The following is a 21,723-nucleotide window of genomic DNA, read 5'->3' on the forward strand; positions in this document are numbered from 1 at the left end:
TAAAAGCTGATTTTTGCTGAGTTTTCTGGCTGGGGGAAGGGAGAAGTTTCTGCCTTTTTAAAAGATCTTCTCCATTATTCCTTTGGAGAAATACTGTATATTCTGCCTTTTTAATATTCCCCAAAATATTTCTTTCTCTGGATTCTTCCCACAACTTTCTCTTGGCCCAACTCACAGGCTTGTTGTTGTGAGCAAAATAGGAGGAAGAAGGTATGTTATAAATGTCCGCTCATTATTTATAAAAATAATAAAAGTGGAATACAAACAAATAAGCAAGCTGCTACTCAAAAAAGGGATGAGATTCAGATCTTTATGTCCATGGAGAACAAGGCTTCGTCTTGTGGGGAATGAGGGGACTGACAGTTCCCCAAATTCTGTTTTTAAATTTAAACATCTATCCCTAATTTTGTGTTTAGCTTTCATTTGGTAGTTCAGAAGGCCATTGTCTGAAGGTCTTTAATTCCAGAATGAAATTTTGCCGTTAGAGGCTGGGAATGAAGAGGACAAGCAAATGACGTATTGGAATCAGGCACAGATTATACCTCAAGAATCATTTGAGTTCAGTGCAGACTGACAGCTTTATCCTCTGTGCTACTAAAAATTGAGAAAATGTAAAGCAGAAATGCTTAGTTAAAAAATGAAGTCAATCAGAAACTTCATGTAGCACTTAGTAACAGCAGGAAATTAACTGATGTTTATATTCTCGAAATAAAAAATTAAGAGAGCCAATTTGGTCTAGTGCAGGGGTAGGCAATCTTGGCTCTTTTATGACTCGTGGACTTCAACTCCCAGAATTCCTGAGCCAGCCATGCTGAGGGGAAAGGGAGAGGTTTCCAAGCTGAGCCCTGCTGGCTCAGGAATTCTGGGAGTTGAAGTCCATGAGTCATAAAAGAGCCAAGGTTGCCTATCCCTGGACTAGTGGTTAAGGCATCAGGCTAGAAGCCAGGAGATGGTGAATTCTAGTCCTGTCTTATGCACCCAAAATGGCTGGATGACTTTGGGCCAATCACCAGGAGACAGTGGCTTCAAGATGTGTCTCAGGAATGAAAGCCGGCTGGGTGACTTTTAGATCAGTCAGTCTCTCTCAGACCAGCCTCTGTCATGTGGTAATTGTGTGAAAAATAAGAGGAGAAAGGATTATCAGAGATGCTCACCTCCCTCTTGAGTTATTATGAAAAATAATTAAGATGAGATTAAAAAAGAATGAGGATAACATGGGCATCTTTGTCTCATTAGATATAATTTCTCTTATATTGTTTAAAGACGCTTATGGTTAACATAAGGATCCCTCTGTTTCCCCTTTTCCATCACCTCAGTTTTCTTTATTAAGTATGATTAATTCATTTAACAAGATGATGGGTTCCTGAAAATAAATTAAGCAGTGGCATTCCAATATCATGTCTATTTAGTTCAGTTTGAAAAGGCTATCATGCTGATCTGCTTCCTGACATTATTTGTGTCTCCAGTTACTGACGCTGTCTGAAATAAATCCTAGAGCTATTGCAGGTGTGCATGTAGGAATAGTACCTATAGATTTACTACCACAATTGAGCCCAGATTTCCATTGCTAAGCAACACAGTTGTTAAGTGAGTTTTGCCTGATTTTATGATCTTTCTTGCCCAATTGAGTGAATCATTGCAGTTGTTAAGTTAGTAACATGGTTGTTAAGTGAATCTGGCTTCCCCATGTGCCTGTCAGTTGATCACAGAAGGTGATCATATGACACAAGGACACTGCAACCATCATAAATACATGCAGTTGCCAAGCATCTGAATTTTAATCACATGACAATAGGGATGCTGCAATGGTTGTGTGACAAACCGTCATCAGTCACCTTTTTCAATGCCGTTGTAATTTCAAACTGCCACTAAATGAGTGGTTGTAAACTGTGGTCTAGATATTTCTTTGCTTTAGGAAGAACCTGAATATGTTCTTTCTGATGCATGTAGTCTAGAACCTTCTGGAAAGAGAATTAAGAATGAGGAAACAACTATTTCTAACTGATTTCAGAAGATGCCAAAGTAGGAGAAGACTTGCCAGTGCAGTTGGCCTTCCTTTTCTGGGATTGAATTTTCTTAGAGAACCTTTGTTCACCAGGAAATAAAACCCTGAGGACCTCCAAAGATCATGAGTCTGCGAGAGAAGAGGGAGAATCATAATCCTCATACTGTAAGAGAATTGCAGACTAGATCATCCGCTTGGATGTGGCTTGAAAAAAGGAGCACATACAGTATGTTTCTGCTCCCACGAAGGCCAAAACTGGTTTGGTTCCAGACCAACAACATTTGAGGAGGTATCTCCTGCGATCTGAAAGGATCCCATGAAACTTGCTTGGGTTTAAGGTGGACATACTGACCCCTCTCATTGTATTTGAGCTGCATTCATATACATGTTTATCTCTCTCTCTCTCTCTTTTTCTAACTGTCTCTGTCTATATCTGTCTATCTCTTTCTCTCTCTTCTACCTATCATCTGTCTATTTTATCTAATATGCCATCTATCTCATTGTTAAAGCAACACCGGGCAGCTTACAAAATGATAAAAAAAGATAATTATAAAAAGAATTCAAAATAGACACATTTAAACAGGAACTAAAAACTAAGGGACTGGGCAAGATTAGAGGCCTTCTTTTCACCCAGTTAGTCACCTTTACTGAAGGCCCCAAGTTAGCCAACAAAGCCAGGTTTTAAAGCCCTTTCAGAAGACCAAAAGAGTGAGGGCAGATTTCAACTCCAGCAGCAGAATGTTCCAGGATGGGGTCCATGGTGGAAAAGGCTCTTCTCCTAGACCCTGCCAGTCAAAATTCCTTGATGCTTAGGGCCTGCAGCAAGCCTCTAACGCTGGAACAAGTGGGGAGAGCCAATCCCATTGGGATGAGATGGCTCCTCAGATATCCTGGACCCATGCCATGAAGACCTTAGAGATAATGACCAACGTCTTGAATTGGACCATGACAACAATAGCTTCCAAATACTTTTCAATGCTCCTATCCCCATGTGGAGTGCGTTGCACTCTAATTATTGTTGCCACGGTCCAATTCAAGATGTTGGTGTTGCAGTAATCCAGCCAATAAATGACCAGGGCATTTAAGTATATTTATCTAAGTATATTTGTGAATTATACGTAGTGTTTGCTTTTCAATCTTCAATGAAATTTTCTAAACTTCTTTGTTTTAGGATCTCAGTTCCTTTGCCATGCCTTTCCTGGATGGGGATATGGATGGATCTGAGAAACATGCTTCACGAAAGGTAGGGGCCTTCAAATGCCCTTTGAAAACCAAATCAATGAACTCTAAGAAAGTTGTGTTATTGATTCTTATTTATTAAACTTGTATGCTGCCCATCTCGCCAGAGGCGACTCCATGCAGCTTGCAGACATTCAGTTAAAATGTCCTGTTAAACATTGAAAGAATGAATAAGGATCATACATTTAAAATTCAATTAAAATAAAATTAACCATGGTGGAGAGCAAGGGAACAAACAGTGCAGAGAAAAAAAGTGGGGTGTCATCTTCTCCACTAGTCACTAGCCACCACATAGAATGCCTGTGTGTGCCATTCTCAGTTTACAAATAATCAGTGGAACAGCTTGCCTCCAGATATGGGTGCTCCATCATTGGAGGTTTTTAAGAAGAGATTGGACAACCATTTATCTGAAATGGTGTAGGGTTTCCTGCCTGAGCAGGGGGTTGGACTAGAAGACCTCCAAGATCCCTTCCAACTCAGTTATTCTGTTATTTTATTCCAGATTAAAGATGGGCTATGTGTTTAAGAGTAAATAAGGAATATTTATTTGGGTGACCTTGGGCCAATCCTTCTCTCTCAGCCCTAGGAAGCAGGCAGTGGCAAACTACCTTCAAAAAACCTTGCCAAGAAAACTGCAGAGAGTAAGAGTAGTTCAAGCAGTCTCTAGGAAGTTAAGAGTGATTTAAAAGGAGAAAAAAATGAGAGAGAGAGAGAGAGAGAGAGAGAGAGAGAGAGAGAGAGAGAGAGAGAGAGAGAGAGAAATACATCTAGATCTTTTTCCATTTCCATTGTTCTTTATTTCATAAGCTCTTTGCTCCACCAGCATCAGGAAAGCCACCCAATTAAAAAAGCTGCTCATTAAGAATCATTAAGAAAGGCCAAAAACAAGCACAGGCTTTCAGTTATCCTGAACTATATTTATCCTTCTCACCATAATGAGTTTCTCAAATAATCTTCCAAATATCTCATGAACTACTGACCAGTTTCTCAATAGCGTCTTCTCAAGAAAGCTTTTTTGGACACACTGAAACCACATAATGGGATAGAGTAGAGATTTTTTTGACATTCAGAAGATGATTAAGAGAAAATAAATAAATAAAGGTCAGCTGCCACGGGTGAAATGGAGAAACAAACTAGGTCCCAATCTCATCGCACGCTGCAGTTGTGGAGAAGTCAGACCTTCTGAAAACAAGCCATATGTCAGTAAATTCTGATCCAATGGGTTTTTCTTTTTGTTTCTTCCTCTAGCAGGTGTGGTGAAATAAAAAAAACAGAATGTGTCTGTTCAGACCCCACTTGTGAGTAATCCCAATTCTGGGTTCCATATTGTAAGGAGGATTCAGACAAACTGGGATAGGTTCAAAGAAGACAGAAAAGATGATCGGGAGTCTGGAAGTGAATTACTGTCATGAAAAATTGAAAGACCTGGACATACTTATTTTTGAGAAGGGGTGAGGGAGATCATACTCTTCAAATATCTAAAGGGATGTCACAAAGAAGGAGTCAGAGTCTGTCTCTCCTGTCTATGTGTAGCACATGAAATAATGTTCTTAAATTGCAGGAAAGCAGGTTTCAGTGGAATAGCAAGAGCACTGTACCACTTCCCAGTGCTTTACAGCCCTCTAAGTGGTATACAGAGTCAGCCTATTTCCTCCAACAATCTGGGTCTTCAGATGTTAGGAAAACCATCTCCTCCTCCTCCTCCTCCTCCTCTTACTATTATTATTAACTTTTATTCATAAAACATGAAACTCAGTCAACTGAACACTCGAATCGACTGGCATCATCATCATCATCATCATCATCATCATCATTATTATTATTATTATTATTATTATTATTATTATTATTATTATTATTATTAGTCAGCCAGAGGTTTATACTGGATTTGGCATTTTTATCCAGTTATTGATTCTTTCCCAAAACTTGGGATAGGCAAATGTTGTTGACTGATGGCATTAAAGCTATCGTTGCAGGATATATAATCAGTGCCTTGTAAAGCTGCCTTTTGCCATTGATTGATGGTGATTGTCTAGTGGTGCTCCAGGGATTTGAGGTTGTACGCAAAGCCCTGTTACTATCTTTCTTTATTCTTATTTAAAACATTGCTATAGCTGCCCGTCATATATCAAATTGTGAATGAATATTAATCAAATTAACAGTAAGAGAAGATTAACGGTAGAATCAATTGCCCCAAGAGATCATGGGTTTGTTTCCAATGTCTGGATAAGCAAGCAGAGACTGAACAGATATTTCCTGGGAATATTTTAATTTGGATTCTGGCAGAGAACAAAGCATTGGGCAGTCTCTTCACAACTTTTACACCTCTACAATTTGTTTAACTTTATATGCAAATTTGGAGCTTCACCTGTATAAGATTCTTGGTTTGGGGGGAAAATGAAAGCAGGTGGCATTTATTTATCCATCTAGCATTTTTTACTAATATATTTTTAAAACATAGATATGAGTATTCTTCAAACCAGTTTTTCTCCAGGTTAACCTCTGGTTAATCTCTGTGTGGACGTTATAGTAATCTGGATGTGATCTGATTTTTTTGTGATATTATATTGAAATGAAAATGAACAAAAATAGCTCTCAACTTGTGACTGCAATTCGGCCCAAAATTTCCATTGCTAAGCAAGACGTTTGTTAAGTGAATTTTGCCCCATTTTAAGACTTTTCTTGCCATAGTTGTTAAGTGAATGACTGCAGTTGCTAAATTAATAACACTATTAAATGAAGCTGGCTTCCCCATTGATTTTGCTTCTCACGAGGTCATAAAATGGGATCACTTGATCCTGGAACACAGCAACTGCCATAAATACTTGCCAGTTGCACAGCATCTGAATTTTTATCACCTGACCATGAGAATGCCATAACAGTCATAAGTGTGAAAAACAGTCATAAGTCACTTTTTCCAGTGCCATTTTAACTTTGAATGGTCACTAAATGAATGGTTATAAGTCAAGGACTTATTTGGAAGAATAGCATTTAAAATGCAGTTGCTCTCACGTTCTATTTTTTTTTTTAGTCTTTGAGACAACTTCAAGAAAAGTTCCAGGAGCATTTTTTCTGTCTGGCATTGAATGTTTTCTAGGATCCATTGATTTCACAAGTAGATTGATTTAGCAGCTGAAATTGGCTGAAATACTGTGGAGCTGACTCACATCTGTCATAGTGCGACACTTTGGGGTTTTTACAGTCTAATTGAGAGCAAAAAAAGACTACCGTATTAAGCAAAGTATATTCCAGGACCTTAAAAGGTTTGCATTTCACCCACAGTCTTCTTGATGCTATTCTGCATCCTTATCTACAGTGTAAAACCATTATCCCTTGGATTGGAGTTTAATGCTTTAATTTTTCCTAATCAAAAGCAAAAAGAAAAATTAAGAATATGAGTCTGCATGCACAGATGAGGTTTTGCCTATAGTTTCCAGTGAAAATTTATAAAACAAACGATATGGAGAAAACACAGGAAGCACCCAAACGCAATTTGGTGCAAATAAGAAATTATGGTCACTCTCTCAGCCCAACTCACCTTGCAGGATTGTTTCGTGTGGAAAATAGGAGGAAAGAGTGTTGTGTATGTTTGCTGCCTTGAGCTACTTATACAGTAACAAAGACAAGACAAAATCTAATAAATAAATGAATAAATACATGGGAAGAACCCTGAGCAAAGGAAATCTTGGTATGTGTGAGTGTGGGTGTGGGGAACCAGGGCGGGGGGGGGGGGGAAGAGAAGGAATTGAAAATAAATACCTTAATCAAGTCCTAGAATCAGAACATTCTGACTAGAAAAATATATTTGTTTTTCAAGTAGTGAATACTTGAAATGGGCTACTTTTCTACCTTTTGTCCCATTTAACGTCTTAGCTGCAAAGCAGTTATACTCTTCTGTTGATAAGTCACAACCAGGGCTTTTTTTCCTCATAGAACGCTCAGAACGGAGTTCCGGCACCTTTTTTGGATGGAACCTTGTAGGGTAGGCAAGGTGGGTTGTATGACATGTGTGAGTTCCGGCACCTTTTTCTTTTACAAAAAAAGCACTGGTCACAACATTTAACCAGCTACTTCCTTGCCATCCTGAAATTATACTGGTATTGCCATTCAAATATGAAGAAATTTCTGGGTGGCCTAATTTTCCCCCAACTGGTACTTTTGTTTGGATGTGTGGATTGGCAATTCTGGGATTTGGACTTTAGCTATCTCAAGAGCCTCAGGTTAAGGACATCTCCATTCAAAAATCTACCCAAGTTGCAATGCACACTAAAGAGGAACAGTGCCTCTGGAAATACTGCTATATTTTAATAAATGATTAATTTAATTTGAAAATTAAAGAGTGAGGAACATCTTTCCAAGGAATATATATGAGTGAAGGCCGTTGTATAGCAAGAGAACCTGATTTCAGAGCTGGTTGGTTGTTGTGTTAAAATGATAATTATCACCAATTTAAAGGTCCTGAGTTTCCTCAGATCTGACTCAGTCCAGGCTCCCAATAGCAGTCTGGTGTTTAATGTTTTAATTATAAATTTTTAATTTTGCACAAAAAAAGAGATTAAATGAAATCAAATTAAAATGATGCTTTTTGGTATGGTCAGTATGGATTTGCCATGAAAGAAAAATTTGGGGAGGAAGTTTCTATAGGATAAGTACTGACAGCTGGAGGACTGAATATTACGGAATACATGTTCCCTGTAGAGTCTTTAGTGCTGTCTGGTTGTTTTCTTGTAGACGTTTCATTCAGTGAATATGTTACCTAGTTTAATAATGAAATGTCTGCAACAAAACAACCAAGCTCAAAGAGCACGAAGGACTGCCCAATTCAATCCTGAGCTACAAATATTCTCTTCTATTGCTAGAATACGAAATATAGAATAACAGAATTGGAAGGGATCTTGGAGGTCTTCTAGTTTCAACTTCACCCAAACTGGAGACCTTATACCACTCTAGACAAATGGTTGCCCAATCTCTTCTTAAAAACCTCCAGTGTTGGAGCACCCACAGTTTCTGGAGGCAACTTGTTCCACTAATCAATCAAGCGTACTCATGACCAGGAAATTTCTCCTTAATTCTAGATTGCTTCTCTCTTTGATAAGTTTCCATCCATTAGTTCTTGTCTTGTCCTCAGGTACTTTGGAGAATAGGTTGTCCCCCTCTTCTTTGTGACAGCCTCTCAAATATATGTTATCTATATTATTTATAAAACCCAACATGGCATAGGGTTTAATTATCTGAGAAGCCATCTGCCTTCCATCATTCTTTGCACATCCTGTATGATTGGACAACTTGCTTTATATCCCACCAATTAAGATGTCAATTAGAGGGACCTAGGAAGAGGTGTCTATTGCAATGCCTTCCCTCTGGAGCAACATCCTTTGCCCCTCACTCTTCCTGCCTTGATGCATGCCCTAAACATGTGCTTCTTCCTTCAGGCCTTGGGTTGGGGGGTCTAGTGGAATCTTTGAAGTTTTTAAACTTTTTTTTAAAAAAAACTTTTTTAAAAAAATATTGATCCCAGGGATAATTATATAGGTTAATGTTTCTAACTTGATGAAGCTGTCTGGAAAGAGTTTTGGGGTTTGGCAGCCTAGAAGATGGGGGTAAGTAGGTAGGTAGTAGGTAAGGGAGGGAGGGGGGAAAGGAAGAAAGGAAGAAAGAAGAAAGAAAGGTGATTGATTTGATCTCTTTCTGTGATCTTGAAGTTGATAATTAAGGTATGTCTGTTCAGTTTGATTGAAAGGAATCCAGCTGGCAGCATCCATGAGATTGATAAAAAGACCAAGATGGTTATTCTTGATCAAGCTGTCGTTTAATGATTTTTTCCCCTTGCTAAGACACCTGAGCTGGTCTATATATGCGGATTCTATCATTGATAACAACTCTCGCCAGATAGCTGAACTCATAAAAATATCTTTTATCATCCAGAAATACCTTTATTTGCATGCAGAGTAGATTACAACAGATGAGGTGAATTAGATGATAACGCACGATATTTCCAAGGTCAAAAGACAGTATCGACTCACAGTGTCTGCACGTGTGTCTGCCGGTTATGGAGGAGCACGTGTATCTGCCGGTTATGGAGGAGGAGAGTCCCCAGGAAGAAGAAGGAGGAAGTCCATCCCAGAAAGGGGAGGGGTGTAGGACACATGGTCAGGAGAAGGAGGAAATATGTCATAGGGAAGGAGGGGTTAGCTGACCCAGATAAGATAGCATATTATAATTTCCCCAAACAACCACGTGGTGGCAGCACAATGGTAGATGCTTTGTTTGCTTTAATAAATAATTTCTCATTCAAAAATTGCTCTTGCTGCATGTCATATAGAGAAATATGCTTGCATGCCTTCAGTTCATCCTAGATGACAAATCTTTGGGTAATGGTGCTCAAGACTTTTTTCAAGGCCTTGGAAACTCAACCAGACGGGCAGGTTTCCAAACTTTTAGCCCCACCAATTCAGCTACCCTTCAATGTGCAAAAAAACCAAATCAAGTTCTGTCTTAGATCTCAAATTTTAATTTTTGGCTGTCCTCAGATTTTCTTTCTGAAAACTTGTAAGGCAGATGTTGCATGGGACTTTTCTCTCCTAAATACTGTACAAGAAGCAAAATACATTCTACCTAGGAAATCTTAGAAGGTGATTTTTTTAACTTCCACAATCTTTCCATTTATTTATTGTTTTTATGTAGCGCTCAAACCACTTACATTTCTTGTTTTGATCCTCAGGGATTAAATTCTATCTTGTGCTGGTGCTGACACTTATTTTTGAGGTCTTAAATTTGTCTGTTTTATTTAAATTATTTATACCTGCTTATATATGCTCATCTCAAAGCAATAATTCTGGGTGGCGAACAAGATTAAAATAACATTAAATATCTAAACCATGATAGGCATCTATCTAAACCACTTTCCATCAGGTTGGCCTCTTTTTGATATTGCTCAATGGACGAGAAACTATTACAAGTTACAAGCAATCTCTGACTAGATTATATATCCCTCATCAGCAGAGCTACAGCTGTTTTGGAAATATGATTCATCATCTTTGAAGGTCAGGGCACAGAGATTGAAAAGACCCAACTTGCTTAAAGAGAAGGACTAGTCAGAATAACAGTTAAGATGTTGGATTAGGACCAAGGAGACACAGATTTAAATCCATCTCTAGACAAGGAAGCTTATTGGATTGGCTGAAGGTAGGTACTGTGTGAGCCCAAAGTATTTCATAGGTTTGCTGCGAGGAAGAAAATTGAAGTAGGGTGAAGTGTGTGTGCACACATGCGCCTTCGGGTCCTGGAAGACAAGTGAAGTACAAACCTAGCATACTGTCCTCCAGATATGTGGTCTTCAGCAAAGTTTATGGACATCCATGTTGGGAAACGATAATCTACCACAAAAGTGTGTGTGTGTGTGTGTGTGTGTGTGTGTGTGTGTGTGTGTGTGTGTATTATACTGGAATATACTGTGTTCCCTAGGTATGTTTATGTATATGTGTATGTATGTGTACACACATATATAAAAACATAGATACATGCATGCATACATAAATACATGTTTACAGTGAATCATATATTATGGAAAGAGGGCTTAACAAAACCTAGGGAATCATGTTTTCTTGTTCATGTGGATGGTAATCTGGAGAAAAGAAAGAGAGAATAAGAAAAAGCTGAAGTTGAAGGTGGTGGTAGCAAAGAGAGGCGAGATCTCTTTGATTTTTGCTTATTTTTGGCTCCTGACTTGATTTAATATTTCCCATGGGCAGATTGCCTTTTATAGAAAAAAATTGCACATTGTGGCCTTACATTTTCCAAATCTCACTTTACCTTCTTGATCCCAGTGTCTCTATAACTTTTGTTATATCCCTTGGGAACAGTAGTTGTTGAGGACTGGATTCTTGCACAGACAAATAATATTGTTTAAAAAGTGCAACATACAATAACTAAAAGGTGGTAGATTTTGTACGTAAATAATAAAGCCTTGCACTTGGAAGCTGAAATAGAATCAGGTGATATTTGATTTTTAATTTTGTTAATTATAACCCTGGAAAGGGTGCAGAATAAAGCAACAAATATGATAAAGAATCTACAAGCTAAATTGTATAACAAATGGTTGAAGGAAATAGGTATGACTACCAGGGGCAGGCAACCTTGGCTCTTTTATGACTCATGGACTTCAACTCCCAGAATTCCTGAGCCAGCCATGCTGAGGAGAAATGGAGAGGTTTCCATGCTGAGCCATGCTGGCTCAGGAATTCTGGGAGTTGAAGTCCACCAGTCATAAAAGAGCCAAGGTTGCCTGCCCTTGATTCTATATTCTGCGATTCCATGAATTCCCAATATTTCAACTCAACACTTTTTTTCCCTTTGTAGACGGACGACAGCTACAATTCAGGGAGCCCCTCCAAAGGAATCTTCTCAAAGGGGTTCCAAAACCGACCTTCCAGTCCTTCTTCTGCTCCCATCAAGTCTAAACATAGTCCAGGCTCACCCAAAACGGTGTTCCCCTTCCCGTACCAGGAATCACCGCCTCGCTCCCCTCGACGCATGAGCTTTAGTGGCATTTTCAGGTCGTCTTCAAAAGACTCTTCCTCCTCTGGCTCTAACCCTTCCACCTCCCCCGGAGGAATCAAGTTCTTCTCCAGATCAAGAAAAAGTAAGGCACCGGTCATGTTTTTTCACAAGAGCTTTGCTCTGGTTCCTTCACCTGCAGTATGACAATAAGGTAGATATAGGAGGAGATGTGCAATAGCTTGTATTCTGAATTTGAGCCTCTTGATTTAGAGGGTGGGGTCCTGCTCTTGTCATCAGTAGAAATGTACATTTTGTGCCTGTGTTCAGCTGAAATTGTCGAGAGGGACCAGCATCACTCTGCTGCGATTGGGGACAACCTATGCAAGAAACTGTGCTGACTCCTGCAAACAATCTTGGAACTTCGCTCCTCAATTTCTATTCCTTCCTTCCTTCCTTCCTTCCTCCCTCCCTCCTTCTCCTCCTTTTTGTACAAAGGCACACAGGATCATAAATTAAATTGTGGTTCAGTAGATTTATTGCTCAAACCCATATACAAGGATCTAGTCAACTAAAGTTCAGTACTAAATAAGAGTCAGTGGAATTAAAGTGGGGTTGGCCTTGAATCTTTGTGGGGACATAACGATTCTAAGCTGATGACACATTTAACTCCACCCCCAGCTCTGCCTGCTCTTCTCCTACATCTTGCCTTTTTATCAACAAGTACATACAACAGCTTGGTTGATATTGAATTTGGGAGCTTTCTGGTCTCTGGAATCCTTGACTAGCGTCCAGTGGTCTGACTTTAATGGCTGTGGTATGAATTAAGCAATGTTGCCCAAAAGTTTATAATGACTACCAATTATAAGGGCTGCATGCTACTTCTTGGTCAGACTTAGCATATCTTGCCTTTAGTAGCAGTGCAGTTAGTTCTCAGCTTATGACCATCATGAAGACCAGAATTTCTAAGCTAAGAAAGGTGGTTGCTAAGTGAGTCATGTCCAATTTTACATTTTTTGCCACAGTTAAGCAAATCGGACCAGTCGTTAAGTGCGTTGCATTGTTGTTAAGTGAATCTTCCTTCCCCCATTGACTTGGCTTGTCAGAAGCCAGCTGTCAACCCTGCTAACATCAGATGTTCTTGCTTTGACAACAGATGGAAATGCAGACATTTTCTCTATTGCTTTTAGAACTAGTTGCTGCTGGGAGGGGAAATGTGGATGAGAGTCCAGCTAGTCATAATAATAATAACAGCAATGAGAATGCAAGGTCATTGAGCACAGAGCTGATAGTGTTTTGGCGGGCTGGAGAGCTGGGGAGAAAGCCTGCGCTTCAAGCTAATTCGGGAATGTGATTTATGACTCTTTATTGGAGGAGGGAATTATGATTTATTACTTTGTATCCAGGGGAGGCGAATTTAGTTTTGGGTTTCTACTATGTAGTGCCGATACTTCGTTTCTCAAATAAAGATTCTTTAAGTAAATAAATAAAGAATAAAGATTCTTTAAGGAGCCCAAAAGAGACTCAAAAGATGGTAGAGGGTAGGAAGGCCTGGAGGAACGTTGTCCATGGGGTCGCGATGGGTCAGACACGACTTTGCAACTAACAACAACAACAAGGTAAACAATGCCTCAAAGTTCTTTTGAAGAGTTTCATCTGTCGGAACCATGGCACCAGTTTGCAAATATGGGTTAGATGACCCTAGAAATGCAGCAACTGTCGTAAATACAGGCTGATTGCCAAATGCCTGAATTTTGATCATGTGAGGTTGCCACAATGGATGTAAGTGTGGGGACCATTCATAAGTCAGTTTTTTCAGTGTCACTTTAACTTCGAATGGTTGCTAAATTAATGGTTATAAGTCAAGGACTACCTGTATTTAGGGAACCATGCATCTGCTGTAGGACATATCTTCAGCGGCCGAGTACTGTCTCCAAAACCACAGTGATGTGAGTATCAGAGAACCCAGCATTGGCTAGTATGCATATTAAAGGGGATTTTTTTCTGTTGTTTGTATTCTTCCTTATAAACACTTGCTGCCTTCTCTGCCCTCCAACTTTGAGTTTGATATCGATTCAGTTGACATTTCCAAGCTAAAAGCATTTGAAATCTACTGTTGATAAGAGCCAAACAGAGGAACAGATAATGGATTTACCGCACCTTATGCAAGGCTTGCAAATCAAATGAACTGTAGTGTAACATGTTAGCAGAAAAGAGCTGTGATTCTCAAAATGCCTTGTGTGTTATTTCTACGCTTCTGGCTATTCTGGGTTACACCTTCAAAAAATCCCAGGATAAATTTTTGCTGGATTAGGTTGGCCTTTAATCTGATGCATGTTGGTTTCCTTTCCTGGTTATCCAAAGAGAAAGGTTGCTGGGTTAGGGAGGACTTTAATCTTTAAACACGAGCTTCCAATCTTGGTTTGTTTTAGACCCCAGAGAATTAGCATCAGTTAGAACTGACCAGCTTTTCTGAATCTGGTTCCTTAAATGAAAAAAGTCAAACGGCCAGCCACTTTATACAACTATGGGTGGCTATGGTACCTCTATATCCAGGGGGATACACATTGGGAGACTCTTAAGCAGTTTAAAGAATTGTTTATGTGACTTAATCAGAAGACTATTTTACATGTTCAGGTAAACCAGGAATGATAGGAAGATCCAAAAAAAGAGAATAATTCCCATCAGAACCAGAAAGCTTAAATGATCCTAGAAAACAGTTCCCATCAGTGTATTTTTATATTGTTTATTTATAGAGTTTTTGATTAGTCACCATGCCAGCTACAAGGCACTCAAGGAGACAAATCTGAGAACTGTAATAAGAGCAGAATAAATTTTGCAATATGAATTTATTTGGATTGTACTTGGCTCCGTTATAGTAACAGCAGTTGGGCATGGAGGATGATAGCAACCCGGTGCTAAATTCTCCCTTCCAAGATTGAGAGAAAGAGAGAGAGACCATCCTCTTATAGGGTTTCCTGCCTGAGCAGGGGGTTGGACTAGATGGCCTCCAAGGTCCGTTCCAACATCATCATTATCATCATCATCATCTCTTGGGGCTATCATTACAACCTTGCACTGCACTGATGATGTTAGGTAGCTTGGTAATGAAATGTCTGCAAGAAAATAACCAATCATCCCACTCTTTCTTTGGTATTTCAGTTAATATGGTATATGATAGAGATACTACTGCATGGAGGAAGATTAACATTGAAAGATGACATACTTGGATCAGTTTCAGGTTGGGTTTGGCAAGTTAGGGTTTACAATCTTGCAAAGCAAGCCACTAATTCTTAGTGGTGACTTCCAGCTTCCAACCAGCATAGTAATATTTTATTTATTTATTTTTATTTATTAGTTTTTATAAACCGCCCTTCTCCCGAGGGACTCGGGGCGGTGTACAGAGGAAGGAAGGTCTACAGATGAACAATAAAAAGTAATAAAAACAATATTGAAAACAAACTGGGACCCCAATTAACGCTATCATGCCAGGCCGGACTGCTGGAACAGGAAGGTTTTTAAGTCGCGTCGGAAGGTACGGAGGTCGGGGGCCATCCGGATTTCGGTTGGTAAGCTGTTCCAGAGGGCTGGCGCACCCACTGAGAATGCCCTCCCCCTGGGGGCCACCAGTCGACATTCCTTGAGCGGTGGCACCCTGAGGAGGCCCTCTCTGTGGGAGCGCACAGGACGGTGGGGTGCTGACATCGGCAGAAGGTGCTCCCGTAGGTAGTCCGGACCCATGCCATGTAGGGCTTTGTATGTCATTGTTAGCACCTTGAACTTCACACGGAAGGCAACCGGAAGCCAGTGCAGCGCACGGAGGAGAGGTGTGATATGGGAGTATCGGGAGGCTCCCAAGAGTGTCCGTGCCGCTGCACTTTGCACCAGCTGAAGCTTCCGAGTGGATCTCAAGGGCAGCCCCATGTAGAGAGCGTTGCAATAGTCTAGGCGAGAGGTCACAAGGGCATGGGTGACTGTACGTAAGGAATCCAGGTCCAGATAAGGCCGTAGTTGGCGAACTAGTCGTACCCGGGAGAAGGCCCCCTTGGTCACAGCTCCTATGTGGTCTTCTAGGGAGAGCTGCGAGTCTAGGAGGACACCCAGGTTGCGGGCCCTATCCACAAGGGGTAGTAACATGTCCCCGATGTTAAGCGATGGGACATTCTGAATATCCTGGTTTGCCGGAACGTACAGCCATTCAGTCTTGTCCGGGTTCAGTTGAAGCCTGTTCCTCCCCATCCATTCCCGGACCGCTTTCAGGCAGCGGGACATCACGTCTAGGGCATCACTGATATTGTTTGGAGTTGAGATGAAAAGCTGGGTGTCATCAGCATACTGATGGTACCCTACTCCAAAACTGCGAATGATCTCACCCAGCGGTTTCATGTAGATGTTGAACAGGAGAGGCGAGAGGACCGACCCCTGAGGGACTCCGCAAGCGAGAGGCCTCGGGGTCGACCTCTGTCCCCCTGTCAGCACCGACTGCGAGCGACCCTGGAGAAAGGAGGAGAACCAACGCAGAACCGTGCCTCCCACTCCCAGTCCCCTGAGGCGTTGCAGCAAGATACCATGGTCGATGGTATCGAAAGCTGCCGAGAGGTCTAATAAGACTAGGACAGAGGAATGGCCCCTGTCCCGGGCTCTCCAGAGATCATTCATCAGAGCGACCAATGCCGTCTCCGTGCTGTAGCCCGGCCTGAAACCCGATTGGTACGGGTCTAGATAAACCGCTTCATCCAGGATCTGAGGAAGTTGGTGCGCCACCACGCTCTCAACAACCTTCGCGAGGAAGCGAAGATTGGAGACTGGACGAAAGTTATTCAAAGAGGATGGGTCCAAGGTGGGCTTCTTGAGGAGAGGTCTCACCACCGCCTCCTTCAAGGCAGTGGGGAAGTGACCCTCACTCAGAGAAGCAGAGATGACCGCTAGGAACCAGCCACGTGTCCCCTCTCGAGCTGCATAGGCCAGCCAGGAAGGGCACGGGTCCAGTAACCATGTGGAGGAGCTCAACCTTCTCATAATCCTGTCCACTTCCTTAGGAGTTACAGGATCAAATTCTTCCCAGATGACGTCGACAAGACTGTCCATGTCTTGTTCTTCCATCTCAGCCCAGTTGGAGTCCAGGCCAGTTCGAATCCGAGCAATTTTATCCAGCAGATATTGACCGAATTCCTCGGCTCGACCCTGCAAGTCCACATTTCATAGACTATAGTAAACAAGATGGCTAAGGGTATGGCTATACTTCTTCCATATCTTCCGAAAAAGTTTAATATGGCTTGTTGTTCAGATTTACACCTTAAGAGGGTGCTATTTCTTGTGTGTTCCTGTTTTCTGATAGCAGCCTTAATCTAGAGGACATTCAGAACTAGAGTCTCCTTGGCATTTGATGCAGAAGTCAGAGGTCCTAGATGCTCTCTGAGCGTGTTTTTTTTTCTTGGAAATGTTTCATGACCCAAGCTAGGTAACTTTATTAATGCTAGTCCTAAGCACTGCAGACCTTTCATTACCCAAACTAGGTAAACACCATCCAGTGCTAATCCTAAACTCAGAGAGCACCAAGGATCCCTTATTTCATCCCTGAGCTACCAGTATTATCCTAAAGGTGCTTTTTCAAAAGGCAACTGGACTTTGTTTTACCTTAGCAAAAACGAGGTCCAGTTGCCTTTTAAAAAAGCACCTTTTGAGACAACCATGACCTGGATGACCGAGAATCTCCATGGACATACAAATATTATCCTTTATTGATTCAAGTTGATGTTTAAATCCCTAATCAAGAATCTTTGTAAACATGAACATTAATCTGTAATAGGAGAACAAAACCTTATTCCACTAAGTAGAATTATTATCTGTGGGGAAAGATGGAAGATTAGCTTATCCATATGTTTGTTTACTACCCAGATGCTCATGGATAAATAGGAGAAATCTCTACCCACATTTGGCATCTGGAAACAGTAGAGGGAGGTTTCAAATGAAACCAGGATGTTGTATTTGCTTTCAACAATTTGTTTCATCAGTTTAAGACAGCTTTTCCCAACACCTTGCAGACATTCTGGGGCTGTAAAAAATCCAGAATACATAGCCAACAAGATTGGTTTAAAATATATTTTTCATTTTTTAAAAAAGAAAAATCCTGTCATTGGGTTAGATGATCATTGTATGTGAATATTTGCAAAGATCAAAAGATTGCAAAATTTAGCTTATTATCAAAGCATTTTTGCAAGGCTCTGGATTTCTTCCAACGAAATCTAGTTCTTTCCCATTTAATAAAATTAATGTTTTCCACTTTATTTGGCTAAGATAAAATGACATAGTAAGCTTCTCTTCCCTAGGGACCATGGAAACAAAAGTATGATTTTAAATATGTTTAGATTAATTTTGGAGTTTTTCTAGGCTCATTCAGGCATTTCATATAATAATACTTGATTATTAAGTATTAAAAAACTTCCATTATTTAAAGAGCAAAATAGCATTGAGAGAGGGAGAGGGAGACCAAAGTTTATTCCTGATTAAATCTGTAGGCAGAAAGATGGTCTACATCCTCTGAATTAATTCACTTTTAAAAATATTGATAACTTTTTTAACACAGTTGTAATACATATTACTGCATTATTGAATGAAATATGATGGCAAGACCATGAACTTATCCAACAGCAAAAAGAAACAAGGTAGTTGAAAGGCGAGAATTGAAACTTAAATAGTACTTTAAAATTTGATTTTAATCCCTTCAGATATTTCATTTTTTAAAAAAATGTAAGCCTGACAGTTTCTTATAATACTAGCAATGGCAATGATGGTTAATAAAATTCAAAGATAAATACCAAATCATGCTGAAATACAATAGCTTGTGATCAGGTATAGAATTATGTGTAGGAATATCCAGGGTAAGACTATGGAAAACACTGGAAAATTGTCCAAGAAACATTTATCAGAGAAGGTGAAACATATACCAGATAGTCTTTAAAAATACAGATAGTCCTCGACTTACAACAGTTCATTTAGTGACCATTTGAAATTATAATAGCACTGAAAAATATGACAGTTGCATTGTCCCGGAGTCATGTGATAATATTTTGTGAAGAGAAGAGGAAGAGGAAGAGGAAGAGGAAGAGAATTGTTGGCAGGGAGGGGAGTGATGGATGGATGATTCGATATTTAAGCTACCTTTAAGAAGTTTAGAATTGCTTTTCCATTGGGGATCCAATGCCCCATGATCATGATATTGTCTCTTTTTGGGCTTACAAGATTCTGTTATATAACAGTTTGGTTTAGTATTTATTGCACCAGGCTGGAAACCAGGAGACTGTGAGTTCTAGTTTGGCCTTAGGCACGAAAGCCTGCTGGATGGTTCAGGGACAGACACTCACTCTCAGATCTCTCAAGTCATTCTGTCTTTCAGCTCAACCCATGTAATAAGGTTATCATGGGGAAAATAGGAGGAAGGATTATTGGGTATGTTTAGTGTGTGTGTGTATGTGTGTGTGTGTGTGTTGAGATTTCCCCTCTCCCCTCTCCCCCCATCTCTTTCTCTCTAAATGTATCTAGGTTGAGAGAGCTAGATTAGAGTTGGATTTTAAAATAACCCATTGTGTGAAAGCTTTCTTAAGAAATACTTGAAAGAAATACAACAAATACAATTTAAAAATAATGTTACCCTCTTTGTGGCTTACCAGCCACAAAGGTTAAATGAGTTTTAGGGTAAATTGAGTAATATTATGAAGATAAAAAGGGGAAAAGATGTAGGAAGCATTTGCTTATTTGCTAAGTTGAGGGAAAGGTCGTCCTTGTTTAGTGACTGTTTCGTTTAGTGACCATTTTCTGTTACGATGGTAAAGTAACTTTGTAGATTTACAACCTTCGTAGTCTGTAAAGGAAAGAAAAACTCAAGTTAGATCATATGCACAAGCCCAGTTTTGCTTAGCAACTGCTTATCTTAATGACCAAGTCACTTGTCCCAATTGTGGGTGTTTAAAGCAAGGACTACCTATATTGTGTTATGTTATATGTGATTTTACCTGTGGTTTGTTGAATAAGCTGCAGTGACTGGTTTCACCCATTGCAAAAAGCCAAAATGAAAGCATCCTTGGGCCGGCTTTGTGGGTCCTAACTGGCCCTAAGTGATTCATTTAACAATTGTTGCAAGAAAGGTCGCAAAATGGGGTAAAATTCACAACTGTCTCACTTAGCAACAGAAATTTTGGTTTAATTGTGCTCATAAGAGGAGGACCACCTGTAAAGCATAAGGAGAAGAGTGACCTTATTTTACATTTTTGCAAATATCTTCAATATCTGGCAAATAATTTTGATTTTGTATATCCCCGAGAGGATCTTAAGAACATCCTTTAAGAAACATGGGTCTAGAGCAGGGGTCTTCAAACTTGGCCCTTTTTATGACTTGTCGACTTCAACTCCCAGAATTCCTCAGCCAGGTTTGAAGACCCCTGGTGTAGAGGATCTAAAAACCTACTATTAATAGCCAGTCTTGTAGTAATAGTAGCAGTAATATCTCTAAGACTTAGGAAGGAAGAACGCTTAATATTTGGATTGGGTCCTGCTCTATTAGGCTAAACTGTGAAGTGGTGGTGATGGTGATGATGACAATGATGATGATGATGCCACGGAATTAAACCTGACTGAAAAGACATCCATCTTGCAAATGATTCAGAAGCAAGAAAAGAGGAAAGCAGGATTCAAACTGAATCCCACTGATTTTTCCATGTGGACTTTTTCCTATAATCTCCCTAAGATTTGTTTTGGCCAGAACAGATTAATTTTAAATCACTGAAGGAGCATTGTTCTAAGGTTGAAAAAATAATATGCTTGAGATCTGTATAACTTCTATTTTTGCAGTTGTATTTTTCTTTTCTTTTTTCTTTTTCCTTTCAAACTGAAGCACCTATCGGTCCTTCTAAAGACTTGCAAATATTTCCGGTGTGCCCCCACCCTCAATTAAATTTTCCTCATCTTCTTCTTTAGCTACTCCTCACTGCCCAATTTCCCTCCCATCTCCTGGCTAATTTTACATTCATCACTACCTGAAATTGGATCTGAATCTGATTCCAGGAGACGTCATCTCACCTCTGACTGAAAAATCAGTTTTCCAGAGGACATAGCTAGATAAATGAGATGTGACCTCTGGGATATCTGACAGGTTTTCTCATGTTTGTTTGTCTATTTTCATCCATTTGGCATCAACTCAACGTCAGCTAGATATGAGTAAAACAATATAATGGAAATTAGAGAAAGAAATAGAGAGCAAGATGGTGCATCCAGCCAATACTGCCAAAACATATAGACATATCTAACAAGAAGCCCAATTACTGTATAGATAGTCCTCGACTTACCCCCATTTGTTTAGTGACCGTTCAAAGTTACAACAGCACTGAAAACAGAGACTTATGACCATTTTTTACACTTACAACTATTTTCGCCATGATCACATGATCAAAATTCAGACGCTTGGCAACTGGCATATATTTATGATGGTTGCACTATCCCGGGGCCATATGTTCATCTTTTGTGACCTTCTGACAAGCAAAGTCAACGGGAAAGCCAAATTCACTTAACAACCATGTTACTAACTTAACAACTGTAGTGATTCACTTAACAATTCTGGCAAGAAAGGTTGTAAAATGGTGCAAAACCCACTTAACAACTCTGGGTTAACAACAGAAATTTTGAGCACGAATGTGGTCATACGTTGGGGACCACATGTAGTCAAGACACAGGAGGACAGCTAGGTCTTTAAGGCTCCCCGGAACCCCATCGGGGTGGGGGGAGCACTCATTCTACAGGGCCGAGAACTGCAGTAGAGATGGTTCCAAGACATGATATGGTTAGTTATCATGGAATGTGCCAACTCTGCCTAGCTGGGCAGACACCAGGGAAGTTAGGTTCCCACAAATAACCTGACCTTATGCCATGTAGGCTTTATGGTCACCACCAGCAGCTTGAGTTGCACTCAGAACCCCACAAATAACCAGTGC

The 21,723-nt window shown here is 40.1% G+C and overlaps 1 protein-coding gene across 2 annotated transcripts in view; it reads left to right on the forward strand.

Moving 5' to 3' along the window:
* PRKAG2 (protein kinase AMP-activated non-catalytic subunit gamma 2) overlaps positions 1–21,723 on the forward strand; it is a 221,055-nt gene that overhangs the window by 63,040 nt on the left and 136,292 nt on the right. For both annotated transcript variants that reach the window (XM_081343218.1, XM_081343219.1), the window contains exons 2-3: positions 3,177–3,248; positions 11,603–11,885. In XM_081343218.1, the coding sequence (XP_081199344.1) occupies positions 3,177–3,248; positions 11,603–11,885 (355 nt within the window). The remainder of the gene's footprint in view (positions 1–3,176; positions 3,249–11,602; positions 11,886–21,723) is intronic.

Source organism: Vipera berus (assembly GCF_964194415.1).
Source record: "Vipera berus genome assembly, chromosome: Z".
NCBI lineage: Eukaryota > Metazoa > Chordata > Lepidosauria > Squamata > Viperidae > Vipera > Vipera berus.